This window comes from Pecten maximus, chromosome 10 (assembly GCF_902652985.1).
Source record: "Pecten maximus chromosome 10, xPecMax1.1, whole genome shotgun sequence".
Classification (NCBI taxonomy): Eukaryota; Metazoa; Mollusca; class Bivalvia; order Pectinida; family Pectinidae; genus Pecten; species Pecten maximus.
The window spans coordinates 15,425,870-15,440,128 of record NC_047024.1 but is presented as its reverse complement, the minus strand read 5'-3'; the positions used below and the strand labels follow the sequence as shown (position 1 = coordinate 15,440,128).

At 34.6% G+C, this 14,259-nt stretch overlaps 1 protein-coding gene and 1 long non-coding RNA gene across 2 annotated transcripts; both read left to right on the top strand.

Annotated features, from left to right (window-relative positions):
- The first annotated feature begins 1,071 nt into the window (after positions 1 to 1,071).
- LOC117335381 lies at positions 1,072 to 9,143 on the top strand. The gene is made up of 4 exons (XM_033895343.1): positions 1,072 to 1,570; positions 6,261 to 6,349; positions 7,194 to 7,272; positions 8,137 to 9,143. The coding sequence occupies exons 1-4, from the start codon at positions 1,087 to 1,089 to the stop codon at positions 8,346 to 8,348; spliced, it is 864 nt and encodes a 287-aa protein (XP_033751234.1). The 5' UTR covers positions 1,072 to 1,086; the 3' UTR covers positions 8,349 to 9,143.
- On the top strand, positions 2,758 to 5,252 carry LOC117335382. Its single transcript, XR_004534388.1, has 3 exons — positions 2,758 to 2,996; positions 3,947 to 4,035; positions 4,250 to 5,252. It is a non-coding gene; the product is annotated as an uncharacterized LOC117335382 (long non-coding RNA).
- Positions 9,144 to 14,259: the final 5,116 nt, after the last annotated feature.

Sequence of the window (14,259 nt, the reverse complement as noted above, 5' to 3'; positions counted from 1 at the left end):
AGACCCCCCCCCCCCCCTCTCTCTCTCTCTCTCTCTCTCTCTCTCTCTCTCTCTCTCTCGCAAAACCATGCTTTTGGGGAATAAGGCAAACTCCATGGTTATGGGGAATGGCATTTCCCGCTTCATTACCTCTTCAAGGATAACATTTAATAATTCCATGCGCTAGATTGGACGCTTTCACTCAACACATTTCTTAAGTAGCTGCCAATAAATGAAGTACTGTGTGTGTTTTCGGGGAAGTCGTAATTATCTCTCTATAAAGTCGTCTTGTGGGGAATATTACCCATACTTATTCAAGCCCACTTCTACGGCAGTGTAAGAGAATGAAATTTGCTAGTTGTTCTAAAAATAGCACATTTTCAACTTTTGGCGGCAACTTGCACATTTTCGCATCCGGATTCTTTTCCAATAGTGCTTGGATTTATGGGGAATCAGAGGAATCCCCATACAACCGATTATTCCCAACAATGTTGGTCAAACGTCTAATTATATTCTCCATAGACATGGTATTGCGAGTGCTCTCTCTCTCTCTCTCTCTCTCTCTCTCTCTCTTAATATGTCTATTTATGGAGAATAACTATAACTGTTCTTGGGTTTGTGAGGAGTTCGTAATTTTCTCTCTATAAAGTCGTCTTGTGGTGAATATTTATCACAGTTCGTTGTTTGTGGGGAATTTCGAGGTATTGTGTAGCGCCCTTCAATTTAATATTTTTTGGCGTCTGTTTAGGCCACGTGTAATACAACACTGCTCTTGCGAAGCTCCAACTGGCCACTCATCAGACATCATTTCGTCCACAATCCAGACCCTGACCAATCGTATTGTTGCGATTGAGAAATCCAACAAAAGTGACAAATCATCAAATACTCTTTTGTCCGAGATCAAGAGCATGTCAAACCGTATCGAGGAAATAGAAAAAATCCACGGAACTGACACCACATCCAACATCCCTTCGTCGGATTTCCAGGATTTGCCCACTGACCCCCCATCAGTGAGCCTCCAGAGCCTGGCCGAACGCATTGTTGCGATGGAGAAATTCCACAAAAATGACGTAAATATTCGACAACCTTTCGTCTGAAATCCAGAACATGTCCAACCGTATCAAGATGATAGAGAAATCCCATGGCAGTGACAACACATCCGGCATCCTTTCGTCGGAAATCCAGGAACTAGCTAAACGTATCGTGGTGATTGAGAAATCACACGACATTGAAACTTCATCCGTCATCCTTTCGTCGGAAATCCAGAACCTGACCGAACGTATCGTGGCGATGGAGAGATCACATTACATTGAAACCACGTCGGATATCCTTTCGTCAGAAATCCAGAACCTGACCGAACGTGTCGTGGCGATGGAGAAATCACATTACATTGAAACCACGTCGGACATCCTTTCGTCAGAAATCCAGAACCTGACTGAACGTATCGTGGCGATGGAGAAATCATTAGAAACTGACCGCAAACCCGACATCCCTTCGGTGGAAATTCAGAACCTGGCAAACCGTATTCAGGGGATTGAGAATATACTTCAACAAAATGTCACAAGGAGGTTGGAGTGCATAGCTTCCTTCGGTGAATATATTGATTATTTATTTTTAGTTTTTTGTATAATTAATATGAAATTGAGATTGCTCATCATACATTGTAATATTTAGAAATGTCATTAAGGTTCATATGATAACTTCAATGTAATAGTGAATGGGAATCCTTTAAGGGAGAAACATAGTGCTTGAAAAAGGGAAAAAAATCTCTCCTGACATTACATTACATTGGAATCAGTTTTCTCCTGACCATTAACTTTAATAGGTTAATTTCTCACCTGACATTAAATTGAATATGAATCATTTTTCTCCCGACATTACATTAAATAGGAATTATTTCTCTCCTTTCATTACATTAGATAGGAATCATTTCTCTCCTGACATTACATTAAATAGGAATTATTTCTCTCCTTTCATTACATTAGATAGGAATCATTTCTCTCCTGACATTACATTAAATGGGAATTATTTCTCGCCTGACATAACATTCAATAAGAATAATTTCTCTCGCGACTTTACATTAAATAGGAATCATTTCTATTATTTCATTCAAATGGGGATTATTTCTCTCCCGACATTACATTACATTGGAATCAGTTTTCTCCTGACCATTAACTTTAATAGGTTAATTTCTCACCTGACATTAAATTGAATATGAATCATTTCTCTCCTGACATTACATTAAATAGGAGTCATTTCCCTCCTGACATTACATTAAATAGGAATCATTTCCCTCCTGACATTACATTAAATAATAATCATTTCTCTCCTGACATTGCATTGTTGTCCATCCCCCACCGTCGTTACTCAATTGTTTTTTTTTTGTTTTTTTTTTAACGAACGAGGTGTTTCATTTATTCCTAATCATCCGTCATGTCTGTATTTGTGAAACATTTTAGTAATTGCATCGCCTTTAATTTTTCCGATTGTTGATTAATATACAGCTTCATGTTGCATTGCTAGGTTTAAAGCTGAAAGAATGGAATATTTGGCGAATTAAAAAGATTTAACATAAAGCTAGAGCGATCAATTATCACAAATCAATTATATGTTATATAATGTATTGTAACTAGCCTAGTCACAATGAGACAGAACATTTTAGGCAGGAAATAATCTTGTATTAAATTACGAATAATTTATCAATGAAGCATCCAGCACTGAAAGAAAAAACTCCCCAAAGTGACGAACTTAGTCAAGTCCCTGTTGAAGTCCGTCAAACTGTACTCTACGAATCATCCCTATCAGTTTGACAAATCCTCTTGGTCAGTTAATCAGATAACCCCACTTCCGATCTCCAGTGAGGTAACACTTCCCGCCACTTAAACAGCATCTCTTTGTGTGATCATATTTCACAAGGAGTGACCGCTACTACGTATACGCGCGGATGATGCAGTCTTTTCAAAAGATCAGCACACCCCTATCTAAAGGAAGCTTATTTCGTCGACAAAGTATACAATGTAAGTATTTTTGTTTGTTCATAACTTGCATATGAATTTGAGTAATGATCTATCTATATATTGAGGTAGGGACACTATTACAACAGCATGTATTGCACACAAGAGCTCAGTTTCGAGATTTTGAGTAGATCTAATATCTAACGATAATGGTTATTTCGGTTAATCATACAACTGTATACTGTTTATGCCACGGAATAATTTTTTAATAAAGTTTTAGAATTGTGCTGATGTATTAAAGAACCACGGACTTATCAATTGATAGGACATGTCTAAGTCCTTGTATGGTAGAACTGTTTTTTTACCGATCCACTGTGAAATTGCAGCTGATTAAAATTAGTTTTATTTCTTCTTTATAAATCAACAGACCTCTTATCGAAGTAAAAACAGGGAAACTACTATCTCTAGAAATTGTGTATGCTGTGCTACACAATCTTATTGCTGTAAAACCCGGAAGTTCCAGAGCCAATATGGCTGCACCCATGTCAGACACTGTGTATATATAACATATAGAGCATTAATGTGATTTATACTCAGTTTGTTCTTCACTAGTACTGCCGATATTGTGTCCCGGTACGAGTCAAAATTTGCCTTTGTCATTAATGTGTTATCAATAGAAAAAATAGGCAACATTTTTACATTCAACAAAATATAATGATACGTTTGCAATAGGCACGTGTCTGTATGAAAAATATATATATCTGAAATTTGAACAATGCTGTTACTAGTGATCGTATAGATCATTTATTTTTGGATAAAATTACACAGCTGGTCAACTGTTTTCTATGTATATATATCGTGGAAAATGAGGTGTAACTGCATAGAAATTGTCAACATCAGTATAAAAATGTAATCAACATACTGTATTAATTTACAGTATAAGTGCCTTGTTATGTGTGTATGTTATGTTACCATTCCAGTAGTAAAGGAATACTTAACTTATTGTATTACAGTAGTAAAAAGAAGTGCCTGCCTACGAGGATTTCCATATATTTTCAAGGAAAAGATGTATGTTTTGAAAAGTGTTGAAAGTGACATGCAGGTAAGTGAAGTCTATATTTCATATCTTATAAACAGAAAGTATGTACTAAGATTGACTACTGATCCATTCACACCTTCATGCTGCATTTAGTTGAAACTTTATGTTTTGTAATGGAAGCACTTTAAAAAGTGTAAACAATTACAAGATTGTTTTAAAAGATATGAAATATTCATTCATGTAACTTTATATTAGATTATGTTTGTGCTAATTTCAGGAGGACTAAGCAGGGATGAAACTGAAGTACCATGACGTCATGACAATTATGGATGATGACTTTTGTGTTGAAATAGATGGGGAACAAATCATTCAGTGCAATTCTTTAGTGGATTTTTTTTTGCGGACTTGTCACCATTATATATGCTTTCAACTAAGGATATCCTAGGAAATGGCCAAACATTCCTCTTCATTCAGAAAGTCATCTTAGGACTATATGATGAATTCGAAGAACTGGACAGAAAGCTCTCATCGGTGGTGTCCGAAATAACTAGGGCGATGGATTATGTTTTTTGGACTTTATAATAGGCAGAATAACATTTTAAAAGGGATTCTATGGCGTTAACAATGCTCATATTCATCTAGAAACTAGATAACAGTCAGGAAACAGAAAACTTGATCCTGAAAAGAGATACAGGTGGTAATTTTATTTGATCCTGAAGTCTCTACAGGTGGTAGGTTTCTGTGAAGGGCTGAGATTAATTATTAATGATTGCCTTTTGCTATTTTTAATTAGCTGTATATCAAAAATGAAAACAAGTCACATTATTGCATACATAAAATCCTGTGTAGCTTGGAAAATGAATGACATATTATTATGTTAAATTTTTATGCTGCTATGTGTCCCAAGATGTTGAAAGAGTCACACCTTTGGAATAAAGTTGAATTATCTACATGCCAAAGAAAATCACATCTTTTTATTATTCATAGTAATTTGTATATATTATAACTAAGAGATTTTTCAAGACAAACATTTCATGATGATGAAATATTTTCACTAGATCAATTATTAATTTATCAGTTGCAACTTTCTTTTTTCGCCTGATGTTTTACACAAGTGACAGACATGACTTCGTCAAAAAGGTGATCTCTCGTGGTTAATAGTGTAATAGTTATTTGTCAAGGTACGATTTCAATAATTTCATAAGAATCAGAACTTATTTTACATCATTACTTCGTCAAAGTGATATCATCACTTCGTCAAAGTGACATACGTACTTCGTCAAAGTGACATACGTACTTCGTCAAACTGACATCATTACTTCGTCAAAGTGACATCATTACTTCGTCAAAGTGACATCATTACTTCGTCAAAGTGACATACGTACTTCGTCAAAGTGACATCATTACTTCGTCAAAGTGACATCATTACTTCGTCAAAGAGACATACGTACTTCGTCAAAGTGACATCATTACTTCGTCAAAGTGACATTGTTACTTCGTCAAAGTGACATACGTACTTCGTCAAACTGACATCATTACTTCGTCAAAGTGACATCATTACTTCGTCAAAGTGACATCATTACTTCGTCAAAGTGACATTGTTTAACAGTTACTTCGTCAAAGAGACATACGTACTTCGTCAAAGTGACATACGTACTTCGTCAAACTGACATCATTACTTCTTCAAAGTGACATACGTACTTCGTCAAAGTGACATTGTTACTTCGTCAAAGTGACATTGTTACTTCGTCAAAGTGACATACGTTCTTCGTCAAAGTGACATACGTACTTCGTCAAACTGACATCATTACTTCTTCAAAGTGACATACGTACTTCGTCAAAGTGACATTGTTACTTCGTCAAAGTGACATACGTACTTCGTCAAAGTGACATACGTACTTCGTCAAACTGACATCATTACTTCTTCAAAGTGACATACGTACTTCGTCAAAGTGACATACGTTCTTCGTCAAAGTGACATACGTACTTCGTCAAACTGACATCATTACTTCTTCAAAGTGACATACGTACTTCGTCAAAGTGACATTGTTACTTCGTCAAAGTGACATACGTACTTCGTCAAAGTGACATCATTACTTCGTCAAAGTGACAAGGATCACATCGTCAAAGTGACGACTTTGGTTCCTCAACTTTACTATTTGACCATTTTAAGGACAATCAACTTGACGAATTAAATTTGTCAAACTGACAAGCTATTTTTTTCAGTGAGATGATTAAAGTAAGGTCATTTCACAGTTTTGATAATATCCTTTTTTTTTTTATTTCAGAAAATATCCAATCGAACCTTGATGTTCAGATGTTTGATGGTCGATGCTACTTCATCGGACGACAGTATTTGTCTTGGAGTAAAACTCAGGTAACCACCATATTTGATACATGTATATTAGTTAAAACCTATTGTTTAAACAATTCAATTTTGTAAGATACAGGCATATCAAATATCTGGTAGACACAGTCCGTACATGCCTCGCAAATGTACATTGCTGACAGGAGAAGAACACATTAAATTCAAACAAAATATTTCTCTCCACTAGATTAGTATAAAATACTTGCATACAGACATATCTTTAAACCATTTAATCTCGTTAATTATACCCAGTGAATAGCGTGCTTTAAGCTTGTATTTTGCACGAACTAAATATTGCTGAATGGAGAGAACTGTTTTTTGTCGTTGAAACAACTCTTCGCCATTCAATATTTATTTTTATAGCAATGGTTTCTATTGCTTGCCATTTATTTATTGTTTTGATTTAATTGCGATTTTTTTCTAAATATATTGATATATTTGAAAAAAGCTGCAATAATAAATTGACGAACACTCAAACTGATGATGAGAAAAATAAGTAATGTGACATGCGTGTTGCTAAAGTGATGTGAATCATCTCTAATGTGAACTGACTGTTACTAAAGTGATGTGAATCATCACTAATATGACCTGGCTGTTACTAAAGTGATCGGAATCAACACTAATATGATCTAAGGGTTACATTAGTGATGATTCAAATATGATCTGGCTGTAACTAAAGTGATCGGAATCAACACTAATATGATCTAAGGGTTACATTAGTGATGTGAATCATCTCCAATGTGAACTGAATGATGGAAATCAACATTAATGTGATCTTACATTCTGTAGTGTGCCAGTATGTGTTCCAAATTTTAATTTGATGGTTTATGTAATGCTTATCTCTAAACAATAGGCTAAGTGTCAACTAGCTGGGGCGAACCTCGTGACGGACCCGAGCCAGAGACTCATTGACTTTCTAACGGAAGTTATTGGTAAGTAATCATAATTAACACGTGATATCCAATATGGACTTAGCATAGGATACTTGATGGAATCGGGTAATTCTTTAGGTCTACAAGAGCTTACAAAAAATAACTTATACCCGGAAATTTAATCGTGCATCGTGCGATTAGCGAATTTTCTCTTTAGTGGGAAAACATTATTCCTCTTAATGTTTAATGCACTATAATTTTGAATTTGAGATTTTCTTTGGACAATTTTGATAAATAACTTATCAGATGCCGATTTCTCTTCCGTACCAAACCATGTTTGCGTGATGTTGAATCGTCGGTGTAATTATTGCGATTCGAAACAGTCCGTGTAGACGTATACAGTGTATGATATCAAACATCAATAAGCATTATTATGTCACTAACGTGTGTTTGTAGTAGAAAGTATTAACAGTAAATTGTATACTAACAAACATCAATAAGCATTATTATGTCACTAACGTGTATTTGTAGTAGAAAGTATTAACAGTAAATTGTATACTAACATACACCAATAAGCATTATCATGTCACTAACGTGTATTTGTAGTAGAAAGTATTAACGGTAAATTGTATACTAACATACATCAATAAGCATTATTATGTCACTAACGTGTAGGTGTCGTCGAAAGTATTAACGGTAAATTGTATACTAACAAACATCAATAAGCATTATTATGTCACTAACGTGTATTTGTAGTAGAAAGTATTAACGGTCACAGTTTTTCTAATACTTATTTCACTTTAACTGTTATTAGGATGTATAATGAGTCTTTGCTATCAGTTCCCATTGTTCTCTATAACAACAGTACCTAGGGGAAATGTGTTAAATATGTAAAATGGTATTTTTTTTTTTTAAATTTTTTAGAAAATCATTTTTGGATAGGAGCCAGAAAGACAAATATCGGCAGTTTCCAATGGATTACTAACGGTGAAACTGTCTATTGGAATGACAGGAGATGGGATGGAAATCACCCTTATTATAATGAACGTAATCTATGTGTTTATGTCAACGTTGGTAGGAGGAAGTGGCGTGATTACGACTGTAATCACAGATACAATTATGTCTGCGAATTATAAATCATCACATTTATTTCTGCGCTTAGTAAACATGTCTGAGTGTAACCTATACAGCTGTTGTAATAATAGAGCGCTGCCTTTAGACTATTAGTGGTCTAGATCCAAACAGGTGATGTATACCAAAACAACCATACAGGTATAAGTGGTTCACGATTACCTATGTTTTTAAACAGCAGCTGCCTTTCCCTGTAGGTTTTCTTGACATGTAGCTAGCTTTACATTTAAATTACCTTAACCCTTATCTACCTTTACCTGTAGGCTTCTTTTACCTTTTGGCTACATTTATCTATAGCTACCTTTACCTATGACCACTTTTACCTGTAGCTACCTTTACCTGTAGGCTACTTTTACCTTTGGTTACCTTTATCTATAGATACCTTTACCTATGACCACATTTACCTGTGACTACCTTTACCTGTAGGTTACATCAACATGTAAGTACCTTCACATGTAGGCTACTTTTACCTTTTGGCTACCTTTATCTTTAGCTACCTTTACCTATAGTCACTTTTACCTGTAACTACCTTTACCTGTAGTCTACCGATACCTAGAGACTACCTAATCTTTATCCTTAGCATTCTGTACATAAACCTGCATTTACCTGTAGTTACCTCTACCTGGAGATAGATTTACCTTTAGGCGGCTACCTTTTCCTGTAGCTCGCTTTATCTGGTGCAGTGTACCTGTATACTACCTTTACCTGTACTTACCTTTACCTGTATACTTCCTTTACCTGTATTCTACCGTTACCTGTGTACTACATTTACCTGTATGCTACCTTTACTTGTATACTACCTTTACCTGTATACTACCGTTACCTGTGTACTACATTTACCTGTATACTACCGTTGCCTGTATACTACATTTACCTGTATACTACTTTTACCTGTATACTACTTTTACCTGTGTACTACCTTAACCTGTATACTACCTTTACTTGTATACTACCTTTACCTGTGTACTACATTTACCTGTATACTACCGTTGCCTGTATACTACATTTACCTGTATACTACCTTTACCCGTATACTACCTTTACTTGTATACTACCTTTACCTGTATACTTCCTTTACTGTATACTACCTTTACCTGTATATTACCTTAACATGTATCTACCTTTACCTTTAATACAGAGAAAACGAAAACGGCATGCTTTAGAAATAGAGGTCGCCTTAACAATATTGAAACTTAGACATATGATGGTAATTCAGTGGGAATTGTAGATATGTTCATTTTTTTTGGTAGTAAGCTCAAGTATAATAATCAATTCAACGACATACAGAAACAATAAGCTGAACAAGGCTCTGCTTGACCTTCTTTTTTGTTGTTCTGATATGAGTTTTAAGTGCACAACCCTATTGCATCTATTTGGTACATCTATAATGAATTTCGCTTGCAAAAATTGAGAATAACCGAAGGTGATGCGTATTGAAAGGTTCATTTATTATTTTTTTTCTTTTGTGTTTGTTTTTTGTTTCTGTTTTTGTTTTTTTTGTTTTTTTGTTTTTTGTTTTTGTTTTTTTTTTGGGGGGGGGGGGGGGGGGGGGGGGGGGGGGGTACATATTAAATTGAAAAATATACTTGCAATGCCAAAATACAGATACAGAAAGATTAGATATTGGTTCAAACTAAAGAACACGAATAATTGTATTCAACACTGCCTACTGCTATTTATATAAACACGATAATAGTCATTGTTGTAACGGGGCTTTCCATGTTAAACATCGACTTTTTCTCTTGACTTTGGTGTGGTATGGGCACCATTCTAGTTATATCATGAAAATGTACTTCTGATAAAACCGGATTTTTTTTATCAATATCATAGGTTTACTTGATACCTCGTCGAAATGCGTACCTTATACATATTTTGCTGATCTTTTTACTTTGCAGTTTTATTTGACAAAGTACCACCAATCAAGTATCAACCCTGTTTTACGGAATTACGTCTTTCTGCTCATAATTTAGCTATCGATACAAGTAGATATGTTAAATTACAAAGAGAACAAAGACTTTGTACCGTCACCAAGATATTGAAGATGAGTATAATTTTATTCTAACATTATCATGATTTTTGAAAATTTGGATAAAACCTTTTTATTGGCGCAAACCGTCAATGTACAAAATCATCCACCTTCACAGGTAAAATATCTTAAGGTCAATTTGACATGAAAACATATTTTCCTGAAATTGACTTGTCAAATTTAGGTCAACTTCAGGTCATTTTTAGGTCAAACTCAAGTCAATTTCTTGATATGAATTGACTAATCTTCCCTTTTCAGGTCAAGAATTTGACCTGAATTGATATGAAGACATTTTACCTATGTACATGTATCGTTTTTCAGAAACACTAAAATGTAAAAGTACAACATTAATGATATGTGTTGTTATTCTTGCTTAGAATTACAGACACGTCCGGAAACCCTCATGCAGTATCTAAGTATGATTATAATTGTAACATCGGTGCATTACAATCTAAGGGACATAACTCTTAGAGCAAGACATTCCAGAGCGAAGACCCTGGCATCATTCAGTCAGAGCGAAGACTTTGTGATCTTGTGAGGTTCATTCCTAAAGCTAATAATCCTACATACATTTAAATACCCAAAGACTCATACATCACCGATTGCTCTCTGTATGTGATTTGTAGTTGTATCTGACACAGAGGCAAAATTCCTTCACGCGAAGTTCACATGGAAAATTTCGCATGAATTTCCCGTGAATTTTGCATGAATTTCACGTGCAATTTTACATGAAACTCACATTCACATGAAATGCACATGAACAATTTTACGTGAATTTCACATGATGTTCACATTAAATTCACGTTAAAAATATATACTAGTAATCAATGAGTTGATAATATATACCTTATAAACATTGTCAAGATACTAACATCTTATAATTGAAAGTTCACTCTAATAATCTTGTGATCTTTAATGTCTCCATCCAATACTGGCCAAGATTGGAATTTCAATACACAGAGAAATGATCAATAACATTATACATGTACCGTAGTTTATTTTGATACATGATACAATATAGGTAGCTTAAAATAAGTAATTCATTAATGTGCTAGTAATGTAAAGAGTATGCAACATTTACATTTTATGTGCAATGTAAATATCTGCATTTAGCCTAGAAAATAATATAATTTCCAATACCTATCTCTTTTTTTCATCCCATCTATCATATGTTTGCTAGACAGTATAAACAATTGCATGTAAATATATACACAACAGCCGACTATTGTTTCGATATAATAATGATAGAGCTCAGCACAATTAACGTATATATATTAAGTGCCTTGTGACATTTATCTTTATGTAAATTGACACAAAGGCATGTACGTTATTATATATATAGGCGTAATAAGAACACTTTTGTTTCCTAAATGTAGATGCCTGTCTAAAGATGGTTATCCTTTTATGGTTAATTTTTTGTAAAGCTTAAGGGTATAAGGCCCCCAACCAGCCCAGACTAGCAGGAGTTTCCCTTTAGCTAAGTGGTAGGATGTTGGCCTGGAGAGCAAGAGATATCTAGTTACATACCCAGTCTGAGTAGCCCGTAGAACTAAGCTCTTTAAATACATTAAATTGTCACAAATACAAAAACAAAATTAAATAATACCAAAGAGAATGATTGTTTTAATCAATTCGCCATTTCAAAGAATCCAAATGCTTTTTAATACCATGCCTTGTATCAACGTTAAATGCAAAACAATTAACATTTGTGTATCCCCGCTATCCGACCCTTACCTGTTGATCATTAGGTCGGGTCCTGATTATAGAATTAATAACAAATATTAATAGAACCCAGGCTACATTGTACCAAATTTTAATCAACAGGTACCTAGTCAACATTACGGTCAATTCTTTTCAGCCATCTTGTCTTTAGTAAGCCAACTGAGACGATTTGTCGGCAAAATTATTTATGTGATGGAGTTGTGAGGTGGATTGAGGAAGTGTTTAGTAGTATTGTTCAAGTATTTGGTGACATTTTTGTTGTGATATGGCTAAAATACGGTATTAAAACGTAGGGCTGTCGTCTGCCTGTCTGGTTTTGATGATGGGGACAGCTGTCAAACAATAAGAACAAATGGTTTGCCAATTACTGGCGTGACGCGGTTGCGCATATTGAAACATTGTCCAAAATTCCACAGTTGCTTACTATCTGGTTTCAAAGTTACGACGCAGGCTAGTTCTACGCAGATTTCAGTTGAAAAAAAAAAATTGCCAACACTGGATGTAACATATTTGGAAATAACGTGAATGTCCGAGCATGCGAATAAAGAATTTATTTGAATTTATTCACCGAAACAGATGTGTTGCTGTCCATCCACGTATTATTCGCGATCTGTCGCTTTGTCATCTGGACTCCAATTCACTGAAACATATATGGTATTGTCCATCTATGAATTCCTCGCGGTCTGTCGTTGTTTCATCTGGACTCTTTTTCCAGAAAAGTAAACATTAAATCTAGATATAGCTCCATAGGGCTTTTGTTTACTTCTTCCTCAATATTATTGACAACTCGGATAAGAATTCTAACACCGTCGAGATAAGAGACATAACTCTAACTACTATTTAAAGAAAATGTATCGCAAGACGTCATTTGAACGAATGGCTAAAATAATCGAGAAAAGTAAACATTAAATAGCACCATAGGGCTTTTGTTTACTTCTTACGAATTCTAACATCGTCGAGATAAGAGACATAACTTTAACTGTTATTTAAAGAAAATGTATCGCAATATGTCTCGCAACAAGTCATTTGAATTAATGGCTAAAACAATCGAGTGAACTCAAAAGTCCCTCCATACTACATCGGCTACACAATAGCCTATCTTTTATCGTCCACTGAAAGGCCGAAAGGCCAACATAACGGGCTCTTAACACGTTATTAGAGACCAACCAACCAATTGTTTTCCCATAGACCTTAGTGTTAACGTTTTGGATTATTTCATTCAAATTCTTGAATTGAATATGACTATTATGGTTTATAACAAAAGTTTAGGGTCTGATATAACACCTAATAAAAAAAAAAGTTGGGTCCTTCAGCTCAAATTTTCTCCAGGGTAGCCATTTTAAAAATAGGTGAATTTCGCAGTAAAAATTCTCAAAAATCTTAAATGTTTACCTGTTTACTATTATTACGTGAACTTTTGGGAAAAAAACCAATCGGACTTAAGAAATTTATATCAACATTTCTTATTGATAGTTACCTATCAGGCTACATATCTATTTTCTCACTTCATAACATACTGGCCAATCAGTGGCTGCCAGACATTTTATCCTTGGCTCAACGTTCTATACACAGGGGCTGTTTCAAAAATATATTTTTTCAATTGGTTGGTTGTTCCCTATTAACCACGCTACTGATGCCGATACCACAATCTTGGACTGTGGGACTAATTAAACCAATATAAAAAAACAAAGGTGACATCACTGATTACGACAATTATAGGGCAATACCTTTTGTATCATGTTTGGGAAATTATTTACATCTATATTAAATATTAAATTGAATTAGTTGTCTGATCAAATCAATCTCATTAGTGGGAATCAGGCCGGATTTAAGAAAGGCTATGCAACCACAGATAATATTTTTGTAAAGCAAACACTAGTGTCAATATATTTATCATAGAATAGGACATTATTTTTATTTTCAATTTATTTGAATAGATTAGAGGAGTTTCTTAGTAATAACGAGGTGAAGTGTCTACAAGACATTGATAACCTTAGTCAAAACCTCTTAGGAATGTATCTAAAGCTATTTATTTTGTTATATGCCGACGATACTGTCGTACTAGCAGAATCACTTGGTAGTTTACAGAAAGCATTATATGTGTTTGGTGATAACTATAAATAATGGAAATTTGAAGTTAAACAAATCTAAGAAATTAGTCGTAAGTT